Source organism: Lates calcarifer, linkage group LG6 (genome assembly GCF_001640805.2).
Source record: "Lates calcarifer isolate ASB-BC8 linkage group LG6, TLL_Latcal_v3, whole genome shotgun sequence".
NCBI classification, from domain to species: domain Eukaryota; kingdom Metazoa; phylum Chordata; class Actinopteri; family Centropomidae; genus Lates; species Lates calcarifer.
In genome coordinates, this window is record NC_066838.1 from 6,482,700 (window position 1) to 6,505,635 (window position 22,936).

The 22,936-nt window shown below is 40.9% G+C and overlaps 2 protein-coding genes across 4 annotated transcripts; both read left to right on the top strand.

Annotated features, from left to right (window-relative positions):
- Positions 1–398: 398 nt before the first annotated feature.
- On the top strand, positions 399–10,641 carry mapk13 (mitogen-activated protein kinase 13). Its single transcript, XM_018675220.2, has 12 exons — positions 399–611; positions 2,746–2,875; positions 3,061–3,119; positions 4,676–4,781; positions 5,143–5,172; positions 6,295–6,342; positions 6,710–6,824; positions 7,506–7,577; positions 8,113–8,192; positions 8,931–9,009; positions 9,577–9,750; positions 10,017–10,641. Exons 1-12 carry the CDS (start codon positions 499–501, stop codon positions 10,100–10,102), a joined length of 1,092 nt encoding a protein of 363 aa, XP_018530736.1. The 5' UTR covers positions 399–498; the 3' UTR covers positions 10,103–10,641.
- Positions 10,642–11,901: 1,260 nt separating this feature from the next.
- Positions 11,902–22,932, top strand: brpf3b (bromodomain and PHD finger containing, 3b). Of its 3 annotated transcripts, none has more exons than XM_018675209.2 (13): positions 11,902–12,257; positions 13,861–15,422; positions 15,574–15,730; positions 15,925–16,056; positions 16,577–16,705; positions 17,316–17,628; positions 18,124–18,414; positions 19,105–19,707; positions 20,335–20,416; positions 20,500–20,588; positions 20,866–20,960; positions 21,170–21,324; positions 21,553–22,932. In XM_018675209.2, exons 2-13 carry the CDS (start codon positions 13,885–13,887, stop codon positions 21,734–21,736), a joined length of 3,768 nt encoding a protein of 1,255 aa, XP_018530725.1. In that variant the 5' UTR covers positions 11,902–12,257; positions 13,861–13,884; the 3' UTR covers positions 21,737–22,932. The 3 variants fall into 3 exon arrangements, with proteins under 3 accessions (XP_018530725.1, XP_018530727.1, XP_018530726.1); XM_018675211.2 differs by having other exon boundaries at positions 20,503–20,588; XM_018675210.2 differs by having other exon boundaries at positions 19,108–19,707.
- Positions 22,933–22,936: the final 4 nt, after the last annotated feature.

Genomic DNA, 22,936 nt, shown 5'->3' on the forward strand with positions numbered 1-22,936 from the left:
TATAAACCAATAAATCAAAAATACTTGCTATACAGTTAGCTGGTAGATAGTTGTTGTTGTTGTTTTTTCCATTTTACACAACATGCTTATTGTTATTATTGGGTGCAAAACTCCACAAGAAGAAATACAAATATGTAATATGTATACGAGGCAAGTGCAGTAACACTTGCATTTTATGAGGGACCAAAAATCACATAAGCATAAATAAATAAATAAAAATATATAAATGAAATATTAATACATTTGGTAACGTAAAATGGTATTTCTAAATTTATGTATTTAATTATTTATACTTAAGTCACTTTTTGTCCTTCGAAGAATTTACTTTATTTAATTTTGTAGTTAATTGACTTTATTTTGAAACCCCCTAACGGAAGTAAGATGCAGCGTATATTGTCTCGTACTTGAGCAGTGTTTTTGTCTTACCTTGAGAACGAGTGACAGGCATACAGGAGGAGGGAGAAGTTTTTTTTCTAGCTGCGCCTTGTCCTCTTCATCATGGAGGCTCGGGCACATTTTTCTCGGGAGGAAATCAACAGCACGGTGTGGGAAGTACCGGAGAAATACACGCGCCTCAAACAGATAGGAACCGGGGCGTACGGCTCGGTGTGGTGAGTGATTTGCGGTGTTCTGTCCGCTGCATGAAGTGTGTGTCGTAGTTGGGACTGGACCGTGTAGAAATACTGCTCAGTCTGAGCCAAGTACCCATCAACGATAGCTTCACTGGCTTCATGTGTACAGCCTGTGGTGGGCCTGGGTTATATCCTGTTCACCAACACACTGTCAACACCTATACACTATTACTAACTCGTGTAACAAGTTATTATACCTGACACCTTATAACACATCCTGACAGCATGTGTCGTGTTAGCGCGCAGACCTCAACCTGTATCTCACAGCACGAAGGCTACCTGAACCATATATGTTTTTATCTGTACATTATTAGAGGAGATGCAGCTATAATACATGACAGCATTAAAGATGGCCACTCTGCACTTTCATCTCCACATACAGTTACATACAAGGTACAGTGATACATACTGAAAGCCATGCAAACACATAATGTACATCCTGAATAATACCTGTTTATATTGATTTGTATTTGAAAATATATAGTACCGTCTATATTTTTACCAACTTTATTTGTCTGCATGTATTTACAAGGTACATGGTGCAGAAATGAAATGATTTTTTTGGGGGGTAAAGGCATCAAGTTACAAAACAGACACAACTTTGAGTGTTAACAAGTTGCTCCTGTTTTGACATTCACATGTTTATTTAAAGCAAACATGTAATGCAAACATGCTGTTTATCCAGCTGACTAGACAAATAAAATCAGCTAATGACATAATGTCTAAAACTTGGCCCATGTGACTACAGTTGTCATACATACACATACTGTAGTCAAGTTTCATACTAACTTTATACAAATGCACTTTGATCTAAAACCAAACCACAATCTTAGAAATATGAGCACGAGTTCACAGTGCAGAAGAAATTGTTGACCAGCCACCAGCTAATCTCTGTAAAATGCCTAATATGTGTGTAATCGTAGGGTTTAAACTCCTTTTTAGATCATTAACCCCTCTTAAATTCCCCAAAATGTGTCAGAGGATATAACCTTGTTGTTCTGCCCGCACTGTGCTTCCATTTCTCTACTGTGGTAGACCACACACTTTAGTCAACCCAAATATAAATCAAACAACATTTTTGGACTGCATCTATTAGATGTTTTTATATTATTTATCTATACTGTAGCAATAGAAATATGATATTTTGTTATTCATTTACAAAGATATTGTGTGAGATCAGTTGAACATTCATGCTTCAAGTTTTATTCAGAAACATAGCCTCAGCTTTATCCCTTCATGTTTCAAGTCAATGAAACACGATGGGTTAAAGTTTTGAGAACCTTGGAGAGGGGAAAGTAGTTCTTTAATTTTTTTGTCCAAGAAGTTGAGCAAGTATAACATCTATCATAGTTGGCTTTGATGTTGTCAGAGCTGCAGATATGGGCCTGCTGACTATGGCTACCAGAGTTTTAATCATTATAGTGTGGGTGTTATGGTCTGTTAAAGCTTAAAATGTCTGACCTTTAAAAGAAGCAACATCTGAGGAACCAGGCTCTAGCCACCACCATTATCTGTCATTTTGCCAAATTATACATCTCACAAAAACCATCTTGTGAGAAATTGCAAATACAAGAGGCGAAGAAAATAATGAACAGAAACATATTCAACAGTGCCATTGGTATTGTATGTGTAAGATGTACTGTATTTATTTTAGACATTTGTCTGGTGTTGATCAGCCACTGAAATTTCCTACATTAGTGCATCGGTGTTGTCCACAGCACCATGCACAAGTGATGTGTGTAATATGTGTTGGTGGATGCGGCTCCAAATAGCCTGACAAGCCTTTCCTCCTACGATTCAGTGCCCTGCAGATCACTGCAAACATGCACATCACAAATTGCCAAACATTTACATGTTGATACTCAATAAACCACAGACCCCCACTCAGTTAGAGAATGAGTCTCGCATTCAGTTTCTCCCTCTGTGAACGTCAGTGCTGTGGCATATGATTGTCATGCAGAGCTTCTTAGCGAGAGTGAAACCTCAAAATAGACTGGCCTCTGTCATTTTCCCACTGCTCTGACTTCAAAGCAGTGAAATCATAGTGAAACTAGAAACACACGCAGACATAGACTGCAAAGCTAATGACTTGTTCTTCCATTACTGACTATAGCTCAGCAATAAATGAGAAGACCACAGAGAAAGTGGCTATCAAGAAGCTCCACAGGCCCTTCCAGTCAGAGATCTTTGCTAAGAGGGCCTACCGAGAGCTCCGACTGCTCAAACACATGAAGCATGAAAATGTGAGTAGATCAAAGCCAGGATATTTCCTGCTTCTTTTAACAGACTGTAGGTTTTACATGTGTTTTTATCCCTCTGATTGCGTAACCATGCATTTTAGTTGTGGTAATATGTTGTAAATACTTCAACTCTTCACACCCGTACCCATGTCTCTGTATTCGTCACATCGCTCTTTCATTCCAACCAGGTGATAGGACTTCTTGATGTGTTTACACCTGCCTCAGGCCTCAATGACTTCCAAGATTTGTGAGTAGTTTTCACCATATTAACAAAAACCCCACAGGCGCAGGCAGACAACGCCGCTCTGATGATGTGCATGTTTAGTTTTCACCCACAGCAATGCCTACAGGACTGTAGAACCTTTGGGAACAGGAATCGGTTTCTGTTCTGGTTGTCTAAACAATAGGTCAGTCAACAGTTATTAGAGAAAAACTGATTTGGCCTACATTCTCATACTTTTACTCACAGGAGCATTGCAGGTTATGCTGTTTGACATGTTTAATAAGGTCTAATATGCATCACACCCCCAAAATATTTAAAGACTCTCAAGACCTGGATCTGGAAAAATATGGAAAATGTATTTGGTCTTTTGTATCGTGGGAAAGCTATGGGCATTGAGTGTGCATAATGCAAAGAAGGACTGTCATATCATACACTATAAGGCCATAAGTATGTGGACACGCATATGTTACACCCACATGTGATGTTTGAACATGTCAATCACTTTTTTGGAAACCATTACCACTTTTAGGACCTGGCTTTGTGCCGGAGTCCTTAGAGGCCTCCCTTATAATGGTGCATGGTGACACTGCCATTTTGAAACTGGAGAGGACCTGACCTAAACTGTTGCCACAAAGGTGGCAGCACTGTGTTGTCACTGTGTGTATAGCATAGAGCAATGTCACTGTAACATGAACTGCAACAATGGGCCCTAAGACTAAAACAGCCCTCAGGTGTGTCCACATAGTTTTGACCATATAGTTATGTAGAAAAATCTGTTGAAGAGTGACAAACTGCACAAGAATGAGTCACTATATACAGAGACTGTATGAAGGAACTCTAAGATGGAAAAAAGTCCATCATGAAACCTGACAGTTTAGCAGTTTGACAGTGAACAGAGCAGACAGTCTGCACAGCTTTCCCTGAGTATTGTTCAAAAAATGTGTTATGGTTCTTTGTAGGGATCTAACGACATCAAAATCTCATGATATGATAATACCTTGATAACAAGACCACAATACAATATTTATGTGATTTTTTTTTAAATAAAGGCAAATTAAGTTTTCTCGAGAGACCTGTTGTTTGTTACCGTCCAGGTCCACGATGGTATTGAGACATCAAGTTACATCCCTTGTTGTCTGTCATAATCTTATCTTAGTGGTCTTTCCACACTGTGTTTCAACATACATCAAACACACACTTGATTTTATTTAGCCATTTATTATTAAATAATTACACACTGTAATATGGAAATTATTATAAGAATAAGATTAATATATTGAACTGATATCTTGGTCTGTTGCAGCAGGGTTACATCAAGTCAAGTCAAATCAAGTACGCAATAAACATACACAAGCACCCTAAGCTCCATAATGAAAGTATGAAAAGACATGGATTAGAGTATTAACAGGGTGTGTAAAGTAACAGTGGTGTGACTTACTGTGGCAAAAGAAAGATTCTTTTTATGCTTAGTTGTATTCTTGACTGAATAAGTCTATTGTGTCGTGTTTGGACTGTTTAGCAGAGGTAATCATTTTAGTGTCTCTTTCAATATCTTCTCGCTCTCCCTCTCTTTTTCTCAGCTACCTGGTGATGCCTTACATGTTTACTGACCTGTCAAAGGTGCGAGGTCACCTTTCAGAAGACAAAGTCCAGTTTCTCGTTTACCAGATGCTCTGTGGACTCAGGGTAAGCCAGGGAAGCCAACCGGTCAGGAAGCCTGAATTTTATCGTGAAGTATCATAAGAACATTTGAAGTAATAAATTAAAACTTTTTACATTTTATGATAATCATATAACACATATATGTAATGAGGGTTCAACCTTTTATGCCTTGTATCATGAAATTACAGTGTAGTATATAAGTAAGGTATATGTCATATGCCATAGAAGTATTTTAAGTATAAGTCAAAACTGACGTTGGTGAGCTCTTAGTGTAAACAGGCATGCCAATAAAACCAGCCAAATTAAAAATACACAAAACAATAAACCACTGTAAACTCTGGATATGAATGTAATAATAATTTTTTTTGTCTCTTTCTTTATGCAGTACATTCACAAGGCTGGAATCATCCACAGGGTAAGTACAAGTCAATATATCACAATATATAGAGAGCTGACATTAGAGCGTAGGGGGAAAAATAACTTTATCCTGGCTATGTTTTTCAGTCTATGATAAATTTACCTGTATAGGGTATTAGTAAGAAACTGTAATGTGTGCAGGTCTCTGCACTGTCCATTATTCTGACTCAAACTGCAGACGTGCTTTTCTTCCTGTACCACAGAGGGTCATGGGAATGTTGGGTTAATTCATCATTGTTATCAAGTCAGAATAAACCCTGCCCCAACAGGTAGGATGAGTTGACTCGTCTCTGATGTCTGACTGCATGTCTAGAGCTGTTAGGCCACACCCTTCAACCCTAGTGCCAAGACCTGTGGGTGTGTGTGTGCGGAATAGGGAAAGCAGAGATAGACCAATACAGCACTATATCAGATAGGCTTCTTATCTAAGGGCCTTTCAGTGGCACTATTGGTATAGACTCATGTATGAATAACACAAAATATTATTTTAGAATCATATCAGCCTTCCAAGACAAACAGTGTAATTTTATGCAGGATAAAATCAATGGAAATGTGTATAATATAATGTATAAGGCAGTGTCACTTCTTACCTTTTTAACCTTAAAATATATGCTTGCTCAATAGATGCTCAGTATTAATTTAGCTGCCAGTGAGTGGTGGTTATAATCCAAACATTTGTTAGAGATGAAGTAATTGTGTGTTGTTCAGATTGCAGAAACACAGTTGCACGCACTCTGATTCAGTCCTCTGTTAAAGTGTTACCCTGCTGCTAGTAGTAGTAATTCCTAAATCAGTGAAGGTGTTATCAACACTCACCAACAGTCCAACACTTATCACACATTATGTCACAGTATTTTATGAATGACTCTGCAGAAACACCACAGCAAGACTTATGATCAGCTTCTACTGTAGCTGAGTCACCTCATTCTCTCCCTGTTTAAAGTCTTTACAGTATTTATGCACAGAGACAAACAGCTGAGCCATGTCAGGCCACGGGAACTACGAGCACTAAAGCTCTTCCCAGTTCCCGTTTTGATACTGTGCAGTACAAACACTATAATTTTCTGTTAATCACCATGTGCAATAAGTAAGCATCACTCAACTCATTTTCTTTTAACAGGATCTTAAGCCTGGAAACTTGGCAGTAAACCAAGACTGTGAACTGAAGGTTTGTACTTCTAAGGATTACTTGAGAAAAACATGAGCAGACTTAAATGAGAAGGGCTGTTGTAAATAACAGGATTCAGCAGGTACAGAAAGATTCTGATAAGATACAGCATATGGATTTATAGACAGATGCTTTGTTTTTTACTTAGATCCGGCTCAGAAAATGTTAATGTAGAAACATGTTGTGTGTGTAAAATAATGTCAGTGAATATATGAAAATATCTAAACATGGTAAGTATCCACATAAGTGGACGTGCATGTAAAAATGAAACACTTAGTCAAACAATGTATTAACTGAACAGATGTCTGCTGTACAGTATACAGTGTTTGTGTTCCAGATTGTGATCTGTTTCTTTCTTGTGATGCAGATCCTGGACTTCGGTCTGGCTCGCAGCACTGATGCCGAGATGACGGGCTACGTGGTGACCCGTTGGTACCGGGCACCTGAGGTCATTCTGAACTGGATGCACTACACCCAGACTGGCAAGACAATCGTAGCTGTTACATATTCTTACCTTGCTGTCGTGTCAGTGCTCAGTCAGCGTGTTGGTGCTGTAACTGTAACTGTGTGCCTGTTTATCATGTGAAAACATCCCTACTCCAGTTACAGGGATTTCTTTCTTTAGCTTTTCTTTTAGATTTTCTGGTACTTCATGGGTCAGCAGTTTCTATCATCCTGTCGCTGGTGCTTGAAATCCATTTGAAGTTGCATGGGTGTCATTCTTACAATATATATTTTTTTCCCCTTAATCTGTGAGCAGTTGACACAGATGTGTCTGACATCAGCCTGATAGTGCTGAGACTGAATGACAGAGCTGTTGCTGCATTCAGACTTACTTCCCCAGAATTTATGTTTCTTTGGGAGATTCATAAGGAGGTTTTTCATTGTGTAAACAATATCTACAGGATGGAATGTAGCACAGAAAGCAACTCTGGCAAGTTTACACCCTTCAGAGGATTGTATTACTCACCAAGTATTCCCAATATAAACAGCACAATAGATTCTGCTCTCTGTTGAGAATAGGAACTTTGCTCTGGCATATAAATGCCACCTTCCTCATTTCTACTCCACTGAACTAAACCTAGAACACTCTTTCTTGTTGATGTGCTTTTTGCTTAGATTCTCACTGATGTTTTTTTTTTCTACTTTGGTGTTTATTATAGTGGACATCTGGTCTGTGGGCTGTATCATGGCAGAAATGATCAATGGAAAGACCCTTTTCAAAGGAAAAGACTGTATCCTTTTATCTGCTTTGTCCACTGACTGGGCAGGTAACTTGAGGCCTGTGTAATGCTAAATGATGGCAAAGGCTTCAGTGTACAGAAATGGAAATATACTGTATGACTCCAAAATAACCACATATCAAGTTTTAATATCACTTCATTAGATAATTGTAATGATAAATGAGATTGAAAGCCACTTGATTAAACAGTGACAGTTTTATTTGATGATGGACCTATAAATCAGGTTCAAAATGGAATACAGAAGGCACTTACAGTATATTACATGCAGCAAAAGCAACACATTTCCTCAGGCAGCGTTACTAGGCCACTACATATTTTTTCCTGCATGTTTTATATTTGCTTTTTATGTTCTTTTTTGCACCTGATGCACTTTACTGATTTATACCAGCGGTTAGCAAATAAAGCTGTCAGTGTTTCATCAAATGGCTTTCAATTTCCTTTATTATTCTATTTCATAGACATTGTTGGAAACCCTACTTTCCACTGTTGGTTTTAAATTCCTTAATTGTAACCTTTTTACGACCAGACATGGACCAGCTGACTCAGATCATGAAAGTAACTGGAGTACCTGGACCAGAGTTCATACAGAAGCTGGACAGTCCTGAGGTAGTATATTCATAGTACAAATACTGTATTTGTACTATGAATATATGGGTCATGAAACAACAGTTTGGCTGATATTTGGATGATATTTTTGCTTTCACCAGACAAAATTTTTTATACATTTTGAGGATTCTGTGATTTGTGAGTGTAACAGTGCCTCATGTTTGTAAAAGCATCTGGGCAATGGTGCACTAAATCATCCACTGAAACCCAAGAAGATAATATTAACATGGCTAAAGTTTCACTAGCAGTCATTAGAGGTTACATTATATATTACATACAACAATAATGACATACTGCAGATTTAGCTGTTCTTAAGCTTTACCAGTAGTTGTATAAATTTTGTCCTGAGGGTGGCACTAGAGGAAAAGCCAACATCAACAGAAACATGCAGGAGGATGTGTTAAACAAGGTGAACACAACTAACACCTATGTGTTCTTCTGTGTGAGCTTCCACATAAAAAAACCTCAATAGATATCTCTATATTTGCAAGGAAGGTGCTTTTAGTGTTCTCCATGTTGTTTCTTTCTAGGCCCTGTTTTCCTGCTGTTTTTGTCTATTTTTTTACCCACAGTCAGTTTCTGATTAATTGAAGCACATTGAAAATGTAATTATTCTAGTGAGTGAGACATTAGACACAAAATGCATCTGCAGAATTGGTCTATTATGCTGTCTTTGGGTAGATATAGTATAAGATTTTCTGATTTGTGTTCTAAGTTGTGTTTTGTCTTTAAAAACAGGCCAAGAGTTACGTTAAGAACCTTCCACGTTATCCCAGAAAAGACTTCTCAACGTTGTTCCCCAGAGCCAGCGCAAAGGGTGAGTTTAACCACAGTTACAGTCCTTTTCAATTGGTTGACAGAGCCACAACTTTTTATTTTTACCTTTCATCACACAGAGACTCAGCATAACTACAGTCTCTTCCACAGTGTTCATCCCACAATGTCACTCAGGGTCAGGAGTTTGTTGTCAGAGTAATCATCTTTCATTTGCTTTTTATGCCTATTTTGTTACTTTGTATCTCTGTATGGTGTAACACCGCAATGACTCCCATTGTACCATGTTCATGAAAGCTTTTCCTTTTACTGCTCTGAACAGTCAGTGTGAGGGAGGTCAAAAACAGGGGAAATTCTCTATCTGATACATTTTATGTCTCTTGCAGCTGCAGAATTGCCTCTTTTTGTATCTTTTGGAACCATTTTAAAATTGTTACATGTGAAATCAAACAATGCATACTTTAATTTTTGTTGTCTGGACAGTTTGCGGCCACCTGCCACATGGTTAATGTCAATACCAATGTTTGACACATTCACTGACATCTATAATTTGATGATTTTTATGTTTGATCAAATTGTTGCTTTACTCTGTGCCACTGACGGTTTGCAGGCATCGACCTGCTGGAGAAGATGCTGGTTCTCGATGGAGATGAGAGACCCACAGCAGAACTGGCCCTGGAGCATCCATATTTCGACAGCCTGAGGGACCCAGACGACTTTCCTGAGCCTGCTCCGTATGATGACAGCCACGACAATGCAACATTGTCCCTGGATGAATGGAAGCGTAAGTGAAGAACATTTAGCAAACATTAATTTGAAAGAATTACCATAGTGTAATCAATGTGCAGATGAGAGGGGTGTATGGACTGGAATTTGGCATTTTATGAGAAAGATACAAGCAGAATTGGCCACATTGAATGATTTAATATGGTAATGTGATAATGAATGATAATAATGTTAAAATGCCAATGCAATATATCTTTAGTGACTTTCTGTTTATATTATTGTGGATGTGCAGCACATCATGAATGATGTTCTTTTTGCCCTCAGGGTTATGTTTCAAAGAGGTGAAAAGCTTTGTGCCGTTCCCACGGCGGGACTCCAAGAGGAAAAACACTCTGACTATGTCTCCATGACCTGATGAATGTCAATGCCCTGACCAACACACAATACAGCCAATGGTGCCCTTGTATATTCTAACCATGGATTCACTTTTCTTTTAGCCTGGATGTGTTTAGATTTTAAGTCAGTGTTCAGAAGAGTGATCATTTTAAAACTTTCACCATTTTTTTTTTTTTTTGTAATGTGCAATCATTTCCTAAATGTAGATTGCTCTTTGTGTTATACACCTATCAGTGAATTGTCTTGCAAATTTATTGTGACCAAATGTCACAGGGTTTACTGTAAGATTTACTGTAATATTATTTTCCAATTAAACAATAAGACAAGATATGTATGAAGTAATTTTTTCATAGTTCTGCCCAAGAGAGATTACACCAAATTTTTTTTGTTTAACTCAGAACCAATCTAAATCTTTTCTCATTAAAATGAATGCAGTCTGGAGGTGAAATTATCTTGTGATGTCAGTTAGCAGGCAAGAGTTTTGGTTTGGTCTGGGTTAGGCCAACAAATGCCCTGAAAACCCCAGACTAATAAAGGCCCCCAAAAATTTGCAGTTACTGCTGTTTAATATGCAATGTATGATGCTGAAAGCAACTAGTCCTTTAACTCATGTCTCTGTGGTTCCATACTTCACTTTTGTAATGTCTGCCATGCTGTAACTTCACACTTGCATACAATTTTATGCCCAACAACTTGTGGGTCTCTCCAGTATCTATCAGATATTGAATGTGTACTTGACTGGGCTGGTTCATTTTAGAGGCAGCTGTGTGATTCATCATAATGCACAGAGGTCATTCATTATTCTGTTTAATTCATTGTGTCATCTATTTGAAAGGAGATCCCAGACATCCTGTGTCCATGAGACTGATTTTATCCATGTAATACTTTAAAATATGATACTGGTTTGTCGCTTGTTCTCTGAGGAAGTGAATGTGTGCATGTGTGCATATGAATAGAATAAACATGAGCATGAGCATGCGTGTGTGCACACATGTTTTGTGTACATGGGGATGACAGGACAGGTGTCAGGTTTCCAGAGCAACACTCCAGGGAAGATTTAACAGCACTATGTTGAAAATACATTTTTAGGAAGCATAAGGCTGTTAATAAGATCAATACATACTATGACTGCCGCTAACCCTGTTAAATAGCTTGCCCGCGAAAATCATGGCCTAGTGACGTCAAGAGGGCGGGCTAAACTTGGATCAAACTGCTGTTATCAAGGTAGCCCAGAGGCGACCATAAAGGCGGAAATGAGGCATTTTGCCGTCAAAATAAAAGAATACATCGAGTAATATATATATCGTATCATATATATATATATATATATATATATATATATATATATATATATATATATATATATATATATATCTCGTTGCATATATATATATGTATATATATATATATTCAAAAATGTTACAGAATGAAATAGAGAAGATGGGGTGGAGGTGGGGTATGATTTAATAAAACAAGCAATAAAACATATTTTAAAAAGGAAAAAATAACAACTGTAGGAGAGCCACAGTGTGGAGAAAGTACACTGCAGCCCTCAAACATCTTGGCTGCCCTCAGTAATACTGCCCACACAACTTTCACTACACTTCATGTACATTGATAACTACAACACTTTGTCATAGGTTGCATGCAATGAATTGCTGTGAAAAGGACACGTTAGTAAGAAAATAACTAGATGTAATTAATGGTGAATTAGTGAATGAGTTAGTGGTGAAATGCCAGTAAGGACTTTATTTTGAAATATGTATCCGGAAGTTCTGTGTTTTTACTTTGGCTTATATTGATTTAGCACTTACTCTGGACTCTAAACAGATAGCCAGCTAGCCAGAGGAGGCTAGTATTCCTCCTTCTCATAAAATTGGGTCGACACTAAGCTGTCTCTCAGATTATTAATGCAGATATACCACTCGTGTTCTCAGTAAATCTTTGGGACTGACCGCTCGCGCCTCCCAAATGCCGTGTTGTGAAGAAACGGATGCGTAATGAAATAGCTAAATATACCGGCTGTACCAGCAAACTGTAGCTGGCTAACGGTAGCGGTTAGCTTCGAGAGTACAGCAAGTAAGGCGGCTGGCTAGGCAACCATTACTGTAGAGGCGGCTTCTGACCGCCGGCTGTCGAGCTACCTGTGTCAGCCAGTTGCCATAATAGGTAAGATGGCTTATGTTTGCTACCTACTGTTTCTTTATTATTTGAGTAGTTAAGGACTTTTAACTCAGTTTTAACTAGCAACGGTTTAACTTGTTCTGCGCCTTGTCAACGTTGAAAAATAACAAGCCAGCTAACGTTAGTACTGGTGGACTGTTAAAGTTAGCAGGCTAGCTAGCCGATATCTTGACTTGTCTCTACTGGTATGTCAAAGTACCAGAATACTGTCAAAATACGATGTCTTTCTCGTGCCGAATTTACGAGGTAATGTACTGCTTCAAAATTATTAAATAATCATTCAGATCTAAAGTGTAGAACAGCTTTTAACAGTGTTTTAAAACTGTAAATATGGCTGACATTTTACTCTCGAAATAAGGACACTGATCTGTTGAGACTGTGATATTCCTGAAGCTGATTGGCTCTGGGGTGGATCAGTCAAATCTTTCTGAAAGCTGATTGGATGTAACCGTTGTGTTGTGGCTAGCACTGATAGTTGCCAACAGTTAATGAGATAAAGTCGAGAATAATCTACAGACAATTTTTTCTTTACTGGTCGTGCGTGTTTGGACAGTGAAGAATAACCATCAGCGTGACAGCTGGTTAATTGGTAATACATCGGTCTATGCATTTAGTTACTGGCACTGAGTGAGTGACAGTGTTGTAAGTTTAAGTGTGTGAAGGAATGTTTATGTTGCATGTGATACTGACCGTAGCCCTGCCTAATAACACTGTGACAGATTTGTTTTTGAATGACTTCATATGTTAAGATGTTCAAAACATGTTTAGCCTCTGGTGTTGTTACAGCAATGACATTGGTTTGCATAATATTTTTAATATAAAATTATCCCAAGGGGAAAGTAAGCTGTTAAAGCAGCAGAGAATAAATATAGGTAAAGTCCAGGGTCACTGAACAATAACTTTACCAAAGCAAACAATAACAAACAGCTGTGGTAACAGACAGTAGATGGATGTATCATTATAGATGCTACACTTTTTCCAACTGAATTTTCTTGTCTGCTACAGCATACATATCTGCTCTATAATGTTTTTCTGCTGTGTTCTCCTTTGAAGAAAAACTAGAAGGGAGAAATATTTATTTGATATTTTTTGGTTTTTGCATACGCACCCTAGTTTTTTTATTAATTCATTAAAATATCACATTCAGTCTTACCTGCAGATGTCACTTGGGTCCAGTAAGATGCTGCCATGGTCCTTACTCTTAAGTACCACAAACAACACAATGTCTACAGCCAAGTTTGTTTAGTCTCAGTTCTCTACTTTTAGCATCAACACTCTGGCAGCCTACCAGCTACAGACAGTAAAATACAGACACCCACGCCCCTGTAGCTGGCTGAGAGGAAAAGGAGCATTTCTTATATTTCCCCAAAGACCTCTTTTCTTCCTTATTATAATAAAAATTTATTGACAATGGATATAATACAGGGCATTACTGAATGTTATTTCAGTGGGACTGTAAAGGTGAAATAATGGAATAACATTTTTTTGCTGTAGCATTGTTGCAATACACAAAATATAATTTGTACTGATTATTATTTCCAGTCTGACACTACGTATTTTCTTATTTTCTTTTCTTTTTAACCAATAGGAGGGGAAGTGTGATCAGTGGCCCATGAGGAAGCCACGTCGAAAAGGCCAGGTGGCCGGAGGAGGTGGAGGAGATGTCAAGAAGTCCAATGGGACAGTTGGCGGGCGTGGGGGTGCCCGTCAGCGATCTCCATCCCCTTACAGCCTCAAAGCCTCTCCAAGCAGAGAAACCCTGACCTATGCGCAGGCCCAGAAGGTGGTGGAGGTGGAACTGGATGGTAGGCTTCACCGTATTTCTGTTCTGGAGCCCCTGGAGGTCATTACTGAAGATGAGATGATGGCTCAGGACATTAGTGAGTGTAACAGCAACAAGGAGAACAGTGAACAGTCATCACCTCCCACCAGCAGTGCCCAGACAGTCCGCAAAGCAGTCACACCCCGAGGCCGCAGGAAAGACTCCAAATGCCCCCCTGTTAAGTCGCCACCACCTTCCAAGAACCACTGTCCCAGTTCTCATCCACAAACTCCTGAGAAGTTACATACAACACACCATCACCACATGACCCTCCCTGAGCCCAAGTTTCGTGTCCTAGAAACCTTCACGCCAGTTGAGGCACCTCCTCTGCCTACGGCATATTACCGTTACATTGAACGCTCAGCCGAGGAGCAGGAAGCTGAGGCAGAATATGACATGGACGAAGAGGACACCGCCTGGTTGGAGATGGTCAACGCTGGCCGGACGTCAGAGGGTTACTCAGCTGTCTCACCAGACACCTTTGAGCTGCTGGTGGACCGGCTGGAGGAGGAAGCATATTGGGAAGCCCGCAGTCGGGCGCCCTCTCAGAGCACTGTCGACGATGATGCCTTCTGCTGCGTGTGCCTGGATGATGAGTGCCTCAACAGCAACGTCATCCTCTTTTGTGACTCCTGCAACCTGGCTGTGCACCAGGAGTGTTATGGAGTGCCCTATATCCCTGAGGGCCAGTGGCTGTGCCGCTGCTGCCTCCAGTCCCCTCAGAAACCTGTAGACTGCGTTCTATGTCCAAATCGTGGTGGTGCTTTCAAGCAAACAAGTGACGGCCGCTGGGCACATGTGGTCTGTGCCATCTGGATCCCTGAAGTCTGCTTTGCCAACACAGTGTTTCTGGAACCAGTGGAAGGGGTCAATAACATTCCCCCGGCACGGTGGAAACTGACCTGCTACCTGTGCAAGCAGAAGGGCCGCGGTGCATCTATTCAGTGTCACAAAGCCAACTGTTACACCGCATTTCACGTCACGTGTGCTCAGCGCGCTGGCTTGTTTATGAAGATTGATCCTGTGCGAGAGACAAACGTCAATGGGACCACGTTTTCCGTTAAGAAGACAGCATACTGCGAGGCCCATTCACCACCAGGTCAAGAAACTGTATCAGATGAGGAGAGTGAAGGAAGAGTGGTGGGCAGCAGAGGGAGGGCGAGTAGAGGACGCAGTGCCTACACAGAAGGCCCGAGGACACCAAAAAAAGGCAGAAAGTCTGATGATGATGGCAAAACAGATAAAAAGAAAGGGAAGAAGAGTACAGAGTCAACAGCTCAGCAAACTGCTTCACCACAAGTGACAGTGCCTCAGATACCCACAAGCAGGTAAAAATCTTTTATTTTTATACAATAAAAGTTGTCGTTCATCAAAAATTAAACTGAATCTTTTTTTCCCAAACATTTGACCAAGATGGTTTTCATCAGATGTCAGTGGTGTTGACAGTTAGACCAACCTACATCTGTCTCTGTTGGACAGGCTGAATATCATCTGCAAAGGAATCATTTTCCAGAGGAAAAACCAGTTTATGCAGAGGCTGCATAGCTACTGGTTACTGAAGCGTCAGTCAAGGAACGGTGTGCCGCTGGTCCGGCGTTTGCACTCTAACATCCAGACCCAAAGGAATACTGAACAGGTCAGGGCAGGAAACAGAACTGCAGCCATGGCACTCTGTTTAATTTTGTATTCTGTATTTTGTATTATTTATTCTGAGGGTTTAGTTGACCATTGTCTCACTAAACATTTACTAAAATATATAGATTGTGTTCTGATACATCTCTGGTACAGTGTTCATACACTGGAACAATAACAAATTGTGTTACTTTGTAGCCTGAGGTGGATGAGAAGGTTTCTGCAGCAAGAGAGGCACTGAGATATTGGCAGAAGCTTCGACATGACCTTGAAAAAGCCAGGCTGCTGGTGGAGCTCATCCGCAAGAGGGAGAAACTCAAACGAGAACAGGTAATGAACAAAAATAAGTCTCACATGCTCACCGAGACTAACTGTAAGTCAGTTTACAGAATGCAGTATTTCAAGTTCTGATTATTAAAATACATGGAAACCACAGGTACAATGTCCTTAAAGATGTCCTTAAATGTAGCTTTAGGTTCTGCAGTGGTTGGGTGGTCTCACTTTTCTTGTCCTAAAGAGAGAGTGCATGACACCTTAGAGGCATTACCAAGAGGAAAACAAAAAATATCCTTTTAAATGTAATGGTCATTGTCATGATTGACAGTTATCCATATGAAGTACTGAACAGGCAGTGGTCTTTGGATGTTAAAATATGACCAAATGAGGACATGATCTTTGTCAAAAAATGTTGAATTTATCACATTCTTGTGTTACATGGCCCTTTATAAAATATCACTTCACATTGCTTCTCTTCACTTCAGCCTTTGGTGGTCTGTAAAAACTTGAGTGAATTCCTTATGCTGCTTTTTACATATGTCAACATCATGTGCATATCATCTTACAAATGCAGGTCAAAGTTCACCAGGCAGCTCTGGAGATGCAGTTGGCCCCTATGCTGGTGCTGCTCCGCTCCACCCTGGAACAACTACAGGAGAAGGACACAGCCCAGATCTTTGCACAGCCAGTCAACATCAAGGAGGTCAGACATTTCACTGTTACAACACTGACACCAGATGTATGTGCACAGTTGAGTTACAAAGGAGTTAAGAAGTGGGAGGGCTACTTAATGGAGAAACATGGCACTCTCCCAGATAACGTAATGACCCTTTTGGTTTATGTTCTTATCACCATTTTTAATTATTTCAACTCAACCCATGAGTCTGTCAGAGGTGCATATCACGGCATATCAATTCAGAACTCTTCAGTTGTAAACAAAACATGGCTCCACTGTGAGTCAGATAATATCACCAATGGGAATAAATGAATGGAACATTTTACATTATAACTAAAATCATCACAGCTGCACAGAGGTGAACTTTTAACAACTTTTTCCACCTGTCAATAATAGCCATAGTATTGAAACTGAGATCAAATCTCTTCTGAAATACAGAGGGGTAGAAAAAAGTCTTTCTAGTCAGTGTAATATGATGAGAGCTCAATGAGCTCCTGGTGTTTAGATTGAAGATTCTTATACAATAGAAACTTCTTGTTATGTTGCACACCATTTTTTACAACCACAAATTTGCATTTTGTTTGCTAATATGTATCCATTCTTGTCATTAACATTTGGGGTTACATCTTGTCCTCAGGTCCCAGATTATCAGGAGTTCATCAGCCAACCCATGGACTTTTCCACCATGCGCTCTAAGCTGGAGAGTCATGCCTACCGCTCGGTGGCTGACCTGGAAGCTGACTTCAATCTAATGGTGTCCAACTGCCTCCTCTACAATGCCAAGGACACAGTCTTCCACCGAGCAGCACTGCGTCTTCGAGACTTAGGGGGGGCTATATTGCGCCATGCACAACGACAAGCCACTAACACCGGCCTCGACCTGGACACTGGCATGCACCTCCCAGAGTCACCACAAAAGAGAGACTTTTATAGCTGCACCTGGGAGGATGGTAAGTCACAGTGGTGGCAAGAGGAAATGTGAACACACCCATGGCTTTAGGATTTTAGACAGCAGACTGGCGGTATGTGGCACTGTTGCATGTCTTATTTTGCATTCGATTTAGCAAGTTAGCAAGAGAGAAGTTTAACTGGTTCATAATTTATGCCAGATTAGGCCAGATTTCTCACAGATCTTTTTGGGATCTGTGTTTTTGTGTCAATTTGCTTGTGTCTCTTGTTCTTGTATTAATGTTTTTGATAGGTTGCTAGAAATGTAATGTTGTTGTTGAAGGTAGTTACAGTCAGTGGATAGTGTAGAGCCTTCTCCATACCCACTATGCTGCTTATACATCATGGGAGTCTCTTGTCTTTTAATACATTTGTCAGTCTTGTGTAGTGAATTCATTCATAATCAGTGAATTCAGTGGGAAACCAGCAGCACTTACTGTGGGTTCTCACGGGAAAAGGATCTCACTGTTAGGCTGACTCCTTTGCGTTGTGTCCAGTTGACAGTGTGCTAGATCCAGACAACCGGCTTCATATGACCGTGGAGGAACAGTTGAAGGAGCTGTTAGAAAAGCTGGACTTTGTCACCTCCATGCGATGCAGTGGTGCCCGAACCCGACGTATCCGCCTGCTTCGTCGTGAGATCAACAACATCCGCTACAGGCAGGGCCAACACCCCCGCCACAGCCTCCTCAACGGACACCTGAAGGATGATGATGAGGATGACGATGATGACGAAGACGACGAGAAAGACATCAAGGCAGATAACGGCCTTTCATCTTCAGACAAAGGTGGGTGATGAAAAGCACTGACGTCTCATCAGTATGAAATTGCCAATGCATGTACCTTTAAAAGCCACTTTTTTCAATGAGACCAGTTGTGAACATGAGCTAACGGAACATTGTCCTCAGGTAATTGAGCCAGGGTCCCCCCCACGCACCAACCCCAACCACCCCACTGTCTCCAGTCTAGTAAGTAGGGGCCCACAGAGTCTCGTTAGCCATGGCTGCCTCACAACTCCTCTCTCCCAGTGCACTCTATGTCTGCACCTCTTCTGTGCATCACTCTCATGGACTCACCACTCTCCATTGGCCACGTACAGTCATGCCATATCATCCCACTTACTACAGGCCAGTCCAGTCAAACAGTCTCTTGTCACCGTAGAGGAGGGCAGCAGAACGCCTGTGATTTGTGTCAGATAAGTCATAAAATGCTGCCATGTTACCATGTTGCTGGTGTACAGTTGTGAGAGCAAAGTTATTTATTCACTCGTCTTGACAAGGTCCTCCATATCTACAGAATACCTCAACTCCCTTTGGACTGTGGTTAGACTGTTAGAATGAAATGTGAATCATTAAGAAGTGACACCATTTTCCAGTGTGAATACTACACCACCACATCACACTACATACTAAGTGGACATTCATTTCAAATGAATGCTGAGTGAAATGGAATTTCATTTTTCTCCTCTCATCTTCCAGAAGACCTCAAATCCACTTCACCACCAACACTGGAACCTACAGGGCCAGCTCCTCCTCCACGACAGGGGGATGCGCCTCTGGAACCTCCCACTCTGCGGCCGATCACAGGGGAGCCACAGCCACTCAGCTGGCCATGCAAGCGCTTAAAGATGGACAGTGACCTCTCAGACGGTGCCACAGAAAACATTAATTGCACTAAAACACAGGAGCGGCCAGCGTCGCCGCCTCCCAGTTTGCACAGTGAAGGGCAGGTGGTGGTCAATGGTATGCCAGAGCTCAGCAGTCCCCCACGGCCTACCAGTGGGGGGGTTGGACGACGAACCTCTGTGTTATTTAAGAAGGCAAAAAATGGAGCAAAGCTGTTCAGAGACAGAGACAATGCTTTACCAAATGGAAAGGGGCTGCAGGATGAGAATACAAGCAACACCCCTACAGCAACCAACTCCACAGCCAGCACCCCATCTTCCACACCTTTGTCAACTCCATCCAAGACCCCACAGAAAAGCCCAGGACCCCCCGCCCTCAACGAACAGTGGACCCCCAGCCGAGACATGTGCTCAGATGGTGAGCTAGAGAGGACACCAAATCATACACTGGAAAGTGGTGAGCAGCAGACACTTCTTTACCCCAGGTTTAAGGTCCTCCACTCTGGGTGGTGTTTTAGAACACGGGATCAACATGTGATCGCACAGGATGCAGTTTGGAAACTCCTGACTTTATTGTTATTGTTAGCCTCCAGGTGACTGTCTAAACAGTCGTGCTACAAAGAATGACAATGTCAGACAATAAAAAAAAATGTGAAGGAATGTAGGAGTTGTTGGAGACAGTTACAGATGTTAGTTTCTAATTAAATGTAGTTACATTCTGGCTTGTCATCCCTCCTCTTCAAATGAACAGTCTCCAACCTGTCTGTATTCATTTTTGTTTTCGGCACCATCTGTTTTATCACTTCAGGTTAGCTAGCTAATACTGATTACATAATTTACAACATGTCAGACTTTATTTTGTGAAGCTTTCAGATATTCTCTGAGCACTTCTCTTTCTTATGACACAAGGAAACAAAGCATGCTACTTGTTCACAGCACAGGAGCCTGATTTTACCTTCCTGATTTTACCTTCCTGAGATAAGACTAAATATATATTTTGCTCAGATGTCCTCTTTCTGTCTAGTTCTCCTCTTGCTCTTGTTATTTCAGCAGCAGTTCTGAGATTTATCTCATTTACTTTCAGGACTGACCAACGGCTTCAATAAGCACAAAGACGGTGGGTCCGACTCTGAGTACAGCCCTTGCCCAGTCCTCCGCAAAGAGATGTAAGACATGTTTCTGTTGTCTCTGATGTCTGGTTTCAGTACTGATTTATAACACACTGACAATACAACGTGCTATATTACAGCAGCTCACCACCCAAACGAAGCCTCGGGAAACCAGCTCTTTCCAAAGTTCCCTTCCTGGAGATAGTCAATGGAGACTCAGATTACACTGGTATGTTTTGAAATTAAATTTAATGGTTTTTGGTACAGCTTAAACAACAATTTGCTCTGTGAATTACAAGTAGAAGTTTAAATTCTGTACTTGTGGGTTTTAATGAATGCCTCTTCTGTCTGTGCATTAACCAGTCAGCATGTGCTTCATTACCTGTCCGCACAGATAAGGAACCTCTCTGCATGCAGCCAAGCAACAAACTTCTTTTTAACTGTATTTGCAGAGGATGTCCTGGCAGTTGAGTATGCAAACCATTTGTTTTCCCGCTGTTTTTCAGGGAATGGCAGCCAAACATCTGAGGATGAGACAGAGCTGGAGCCTCTAGATCTGGTTTGGGCCAAGTGTCGAGGATATCCCTCATATCCTGCTCTGGTAATCCCTAATTTCATCTAATAATTCTCAAGCTCTGTCAAATATAGGTTATCAACAGGTGGTGTAGCCTTTAAACAGGCAGATTTTATCAGACCATGTTTTGAGAACTTCAAATAAAACTGTAAGAGTTCCCTGAGATTATGTTACAGAGTGCAGTGCTGTGAACAAACTTCAATTCCCCACTCAAGCTGACTTTATGTTTGTTCCAGATCATTGACCCAGAGATGCCAGAGGAGGGCCTGCTGCACAATGGGGTACCCATCCCTGTCCCACCCAAAGAAGTTCTCCATCTGGGGGAGCAGAGACAGGAGGAGACCAACGAGAGGCTTTACCTGGTGCTTTTCTTTGACAACAAGAGAACATGGTGAGTTTGAAATATGCTCAACTGTAATGCACAGTGTCAGACCCACCATCGTTGACCAGGTGTGTTAAAGACACTTCAGCTGCCTGGACTGTTCAGCCCAGGCAGAATAAAACTACAATGTGTGTTAACATCGAACCTACAGATACAGAGAACATGGTGTAAAGCAGTAAAAGTGGGCTTCAACTCGTGCTGCTCAAAGGCTCTAACAGTCTAAATCTGTCTTTGCAGGCAGTGGCTCCCACGTGAAAAGGTGACACCCCTGGGTGTAGATGATACAGCTGACAAGCTGCGCATCATGGAGGGCCGCAAGTCTAGCATCCGCAAGTCTGTCCAAGTGGCGTATGACAGAGCCATGATCCACCAGAGCCGAGTCAGCCACAGCCACGGCTTCGTGGCCTCTAACTACCTGTAGAGGGCAGCGGTGAGCCTTGTGTGCACCCACAGTCAGGCACTATGCATTTCTCCCCGGTCTTAAAGCAGCAGGCGGGCTGAGTCCTGCTGCGAGTTGAATTCGTATTCACACTGTGGTCTGAAGAGGTTGCCATGGCAGCACAGAGTCCTGGACTGTAGTTGATTACCAAACCACTAGTGTCTGACACACAGAGCAGTGGTGTTTGCCTTTGTGTCGTTGTCGAGGATGTGAAGCTCCAGATGTGAATGAAGTTACCTTTAGGTCCCTGGTCGCTAGGGTCAGTAAGCGTTAAATCCCTGTTGTGGGATGTATGGAGGTATTTGCTTACTCCACCTGGATGTGTTGAGGCTGTGTGTCTGGATCAAATGTAAAAGAATTCCCCTCTATTTTGTTTAATGCTACTGCCAAGGAATCAAACTGTCAGAAAAGAGAATTGACATATTTATATGAACCACAGAAGACGAATGAATGGATCACTGCCATCTTTTATACAAAAGCTTTTTACATTTTAATCTTTTACAAAGACACTTGTATATTATAAAGGCACACTTTGTGTACATATGTATGTGTATTATCAAACCCGATTTAATTTAATGTTGCTGTTTTTAAAATGCGTATTTCAATCAACCCACAAGGGGCAAAGCGAGGCTGTGTATATTTGTGGAGATAAAATAATTCCTGACTTGCTGCAGTGTAGGTTGTCTTTGATGTAATTTCATTGTGCTGTGTGCGTGCGTGTGTGCGTGCGTGTGTGTGTGTACATTCAGAGCATACAACACAATGAGCCGTTGTTCTTTATATTTGAATTCTCTTTTTGATACAGAGAGAGATAATTTATTTATGGAAGACAGAACTATAGAAATAAAGCTATATTGGTTAAAGTGGAGAATTAAATTTTATTTAAAACGAATGGAGTGAGGTTTAAAAAACATGCAGCCAACATTTTAACAGATCAATTCACGTTTGGTTTGACATTGATGATTTGACTCAAACCCAGTCACCATCATTCACAGTTGACCCCCAGAAGATTCTATTTATTGTCCAGAGCCCCATTTTGTCAAATGGAAAAATACACCTTTATAAGCTTATACTACCTGCATATTTTACCTGCTCACCAAATATTTTGTCTGAACCAGTATTTCCCCATTTTGGGAAATAAATGCTCTATTAAAAACCTTTTGGGATACTTAACTATAGTTT